The sequence below is a fragment of the Papaver somniferum genome, chromosome 4, assembly GCF_003573695.1.
Source record: "Papaver somniferum cultivar HN1 chromosome 4, ASM357369v1, whole genome shotgun sequence".
Classification (NCBI taxonomy): Eukaryota; Viridiplantae; Streptophyta; class Magnoliopsida; order Ranunculales; family Papaveraceae; genus Papaver; species Papaver somniferum.
In genome coordinates, this window is record NC_039361.1 from 32,292,065 (window position 1) to 32,297,455 (window position 5,391).

The 5,391-nt window shown below is 36.4% G+C and overlaps 1 protein-coding gene across 1 annotated transcript; it reads right to left on the bottom strand.

The window, feature by feature from the left end:
* Positions 1-1,985: 1,985 nt before the first annotated feature.
* On the bottom strand, positions 1,986-2,429 carry LOC113272296 (zinc finger A20 and AN1 domain-containing stress-associated protein 1-like). The gene has a single exon (XM_026522152.1). The coding sequence runs from the start codon at positions 2,427-2,429 to the stop codon at positions 1,986-1,988; it is 444 nt and encodes a 147-aa protein (XP_026377937.1).
* Positions 2,430-5,391: the final 2,962 nt, after the last annotated feature.

The following is a 5,391-nucleotide window of genomic DNA, read 5'->3' on the forward strand; positions in this document are numbered from 1 at the left end:
CTTCTACAAATTGAAACTCTCATTTCCATCGCCGAGAAGAAGTTGGAATCACTACAAGAGGTTGGGGATCTGGAACCTACGAAGATGGAGGATGAGATTGTCATAGAAGAAGTGATAATTGATTCAAGTTCAGATAGTAATTTCACTCAACAATCTTCAAATCCACCAGTACCAGATGCGTCAGATGGAGTTTTAGGTTCTTTTCCAGCTGCGAATAGTTCTCACAGATTGGGGAAATCGCAGATGACCGAGGATAAAATTGTTTTCAAATCGAAATCAATTTCACTTGATTCAGGTGATTTGAGTTCAGATGAAGGTAATTTTCAATCTACACCTATAATTGAATTCTTTAGCATCGATGGATCTAGTACTGTTAATAAAGTTCAGAAGGACAACGGGAATTCATCGTTTCTAGCATATCAGGAAGGTAAACCATTCATTTCTGATAATAAAATCCTTGATGTTGTGACGGAATTTCAAGTTAGTGAGGTTATAGATAGTGAGGTGAAGAATCTCAACCTGTTAAATCAGAATTATAATGCTGAATTTCAACAGTTTGAAGATCAACAACTTATTAGAGATGTTAAGCTGAATTCATTCTTAACAAGTGAACTTAATTCTTTTACTCCAACAAACTTCGTTACTAATTTTAATCTCTCAGTTAAGTTCATACCAAATTTTTCTTATGGTTCTGATGTTATCAAGGATTTACTGGTTCCACCTACAACTCGAAGTACTTCTCTATGGGATACATTATCTGGTTCCAATTTTATTCACATGCTGTTTGATCGAGGAAAACTGTCTGAGAACATGTTTTGGAATTCTTTGCTGAAATGTTCAGATGCTGATTGTTCAAATTTTTGTCAGCATCATGCTTACACAGGAGTGATATGTTTTTGGTTGGTTCTTATGTGTGCAAGTAGTGAAGATTGTTCCTATGATATCCAGGTTTTTACTGGAAGAGTATTTGATCGAGGAAGGTGGTTGGAATTGATTAGGAGTCACTCTCATTACAATAGCAGCAGCTTTAGTTTCTGTTTTGGTGTACTTAAGTTTTGTTTACTTGTTCTGAATGGGTTCATTTTAGTGCATCAATACAATGTAAACTTTGTTTCTGCGCTGAGTTATGAACACGAGTATCCTTTCATACTATCACTTCCAAATTCGAGTGTGTGTCTGTGTGTTAGAAAGGGAACCAGTGGTGATGTTCGCAAGTTGTGTGATGACATGCTGCCACAAGTTATTGTTCTCTGGAAGATGTTGATGCTTCAAGTGACAAGGCAGAGTGTCTTTGGCAGTGGTTATGTATCGCTTGACACTGAGTTACAGCTTGGAGTACCTAGTTCTAAGGACTGTGGAGGCAATAAATGGTGTTCAGGATGCGAGCAGTTCCTTGTAAGAGTGGTGGGAATCATGAAAGTGCTCGTAGTAATTAAGAGTGATGGTGAACTTATGCTTCTTCAACAAGGTGTATATGAAGAACTTAGATCTCCCCTGCACTGCATATTTGAGTTTTCCTCCACTAATGAGAGTGGGTTAGTCAGTTCCTTAAGCAAGACTATCATCCAGCAGTTAAGTGCTATTCACAAGTCATTACAGTGCACTTCAAAACTCCCGCTATATTAAGGCATCATTGTGGTGTGACAGAGTGATACAAATTTAGTGAATGGTTAAAAATAAGGGCTTGGCTTTCCTTGCCTATATAAAATTTATGTAAGGAAAAAATTGCTAGGTTACTGCATCTGCATGCTTCCGCATCCTAATCAAACAGCATCATCTCCAAAAGAAAAAAAATTATGCAAGGAAGATGTTAAAGAGGCGTCTCTTAACTGTCATTGTTGAAAGGATTTCGTTTTGATTCAAAATTCCGATAAGATGTTTTGCGTTTGATAATCGATATGTATTTAACAAAAATTGCTCAAATATATGCAATTATCCGTCAAAAACATTAAATTAAAAAGAAATCCCAGAGATAATATTTGGGATTAAAATCTATCAATCTTGTCCGCCTTGACTTGAGGATTAAATTTTGCAAGTGTTTCTCTTCCAACGCCCTTGTAGTCGAATTCACATGAATGCTTCTCCGGGTAGCGGGGAGCCGAGCAGAAAACTGGTTCACACTTGCACTTAACCGCTGTCAATCCGAGTTTCTTGTTACAACTAAAATACCTATTCTTCGCTACTGCACCGCTTTCTCCATCACTAGTGGATGTTGCTGAATCTGATGATGCTGAACTTGGCGAAGCCGTACTCTCGTATGCAACACTAGAATCACTTGAGACGAATGATTCTGCTTGGGTTGTAAGAGATTTCTTAGGGTTTGAAGATTTCTCGAAAGCCGTTTTGGCTAAAATTGATTGTTCATCTGCCTTGACTTGATCCCTATAACACTTGATACATAAGTTCATATTCGTTGTTGTTCCATCCATCGGTTTGCACAAAGTATATGTGCTTCACATCCATTAAAACTGTCTTGTGATTCCATCCTTGACTTAAGTCTGATAGTACAAAAAAAATCTTAAGAGAAGTCTGATAGTAAAGAAAATCTCAAGAGGTGTGCATTATATAATAGCATGGCCGGGGTCTAATGTATTTATAGTTATACAACAACTGCTTCCTTGTTAGATTAGGAATTAGGATTTCCTATTTCAAAACACTTAAAAGAATTATACGTGTATTTCTTCTTATAAACTAGAAAGTATAGAAAGAGATACAAAGTAGAGGAGAGAAGAAGAGAAAAGTCTCATTAGTTGTGTGTACGGAATACAGAGTTCAATCCTCTATTTATATAGATAGAGGACTTGGTGCCTAAGGTATGTAAACCCTAATCTTAGACACAAAGGGCATCTTAGTAACACTGATGACCATTGTGGATAAGTCATTACAAATATGTACGTAAAGATTTGAAACAGTATTGGACACACAAATGTTGCCTCGTTAAAACCTTGACAACGAAAACCTAGTGGGACAAAAGCTTGACGAAGGAAAAAGAGTACAACACGCTAAGACCAGTAAATGCACCTTTGATGATAGCTCTCCCCCTGATGTGTACTTCAGTGAAATCTCGGCTTGCAAATCTTTGAGTCGTGACTTCCCAATTTGATAAACGGATTTCTTGAGTGCAGAAGATTCTTGTTCTTTCGCGAAGAAAATTACTACTTGATGAAATCTTCTTTTGTGTTAGTCTTCTAATAGTAGTTTTCTCTAGTATCCATGCTTCTTTAAATACCTTGACGGCTTGTGTCTTTGGTTGCTAGATTTTCGTAGATGATTCAGAAAAGTTTTTGATATAGTTTCTTCAAAAAAGTGCCAAGATGTAGATAAATTACCATACATGAAGAAAACTGTATTTATGGTCATACCTTGTGTGGATCAAAATAATATCCGAAAGCCCTAAGGGCTTGTTATGTTGATTTGGTCTAACAAAAATGATCTAGTCAATGGTGGGAATCCACCAAATAACCGAAAATCGATACAACTCTCTCTTGGATAACCACCATGTTGAATTAAATTGACTCACTAAAACCTCGCCAGTAAAACCCAATGGGAAAAAACTTGGACCAAGGAAAAAGAGCACAAATATCAACATTTTAAAAAAAATAAATGTCATGTTGCCTCATTAAAACCTTGTCAGGAAAACCACATGGGACAAAACCTGAAACGAAGGAAAAAGAGTACAACTTTTGAAGATTTATGGATGTTAACTCAGCTATATGAGTATTACGGAAAATGAGCATCAAAATCACAACTCTAGTCTATCTCAACGACAAGTTTAAGCTAGCATAATTCTAATTGCATATTTAAGAAAGGAAAAAAAGAAAATAGAATATGTGCTTCTAAAGCGTTTATTTTGGTGTTTTAAGGACTCTTCAAGAGACCATTAAAGTTGATAGCATCAACTAATCCGGATTTTGGTTCTTTACAACACTTTTTAGAAAAACACTTAAAGGATTGTAAACCTGATGTAATCGAGTCAGGTGGCTGCCTGGATATAGTTTGAATCCTACAAGGATTACAAATTATAACATATTCTCCAAATGAAATACAAGTCATTGATTAATATTTTTGAATGGTGTTGTAGTAATGAGGTTCAAACTCTCGGACCTGTGAAGATTAAATTTAAATATTTAATAAAATTATATACAAAAATATTAACAAAGTGGGCGAGGGGTAACCAAGACACTAGATTCCACTATGACGCAAAATTGAATGATACATATTTCAAAACTCTAATTATCTTTTAAGCCTCTTATTTCTTAATTCACAAATAATCTGGAAAATTCTCAAAAATTAATTGTATCCCCTAAGCATAGATTATCTAAACAAAGTATAACCTATCTAATTGAATCAAAACTAATGAAGAAAATTATGCAAACAATTAAAAACTCCGCAAAAGCGATGATTGAGTGAGTTATAAATTATAAATTAGAGGAAATAAATGATTACCAATTATTCATGCGTAAATAGCTTCCTCATTGCCTTGGTTGTGGGAGAATTTAGCCTCTCATCATGTTGTTGGAAACACGCTCAAAAATCATTATTATTGCTCAAAGGGTGTTTACAAATGATGAAAAGGGAGAAATAATTCAAAACCAGGTTTGTAACAATTATATTTGTTACAAACCAGAGAACTACGACCCTCGGCTGTGGGTCGTTACAACTGTAGCATATAAGACTGTCCCGTGACTGTCGTATTCACTGTAGCATAAACAACTGCTTGTGTGGGTCAATGTTCTTCGCGTTCTTCAGCAGCAGCAGCAGAAAACAGCAGCAGGAAGCTTGCTGTTCGTCTTGATTTCTCACTCCTCAGCCCTTCTAAAGCCTCCCAAACTCTCGACACCCTTCTATGATACCTTGTGAACATATTTATACGTGATTGCGACATTGAATCTCCTCCATTAACTCCACATAATCTTCATTTACTCGGGTTATTTTCTTTTCATTTTTATCACTGATATTGATTTTCACGCGTTCTGAAGCTTCCATATTGCCATATTTAACTTCTTCACACTCCAAATAGTGGTTAGGTTCTTCCAAACACGAGCATCACACGTCTAACTCGCTGTAATCCCGTGAATATCTTCTTCCGTGGACGTGCTGCCCTGTTTTCTTCTCATGGATTTTTCAGCCAAATTTGATCGAAACAAACACCCATACCAGCTTTGTTATGACATATCACGTCTACCCATTAAGTTTCAGCCCTTTAGTCTACCCAGAACTCCTTCAAGAATCGATCGAAAGTTACACAGTTGAGAATAAAATTTTCCCGCCAAAACGAATTTTTGAAATGTTGAAGATGGTGTCCCCCTAACCAAACTTGGGGTGCGAATAACAGGTGCCCAACTGAGGTGCCCCTTATCCAAATTGAGGGTGTCTTTAGTACTTTTCTCC

Coding starts and splice junctions, on each gene's coding strand:
- LOC113272296 (XM_026522152.1), bottom strand. CDS start 2,429: ATGGATGGAACAACAACGAATATGAACTTATGTATCAAGTGTTATAGG.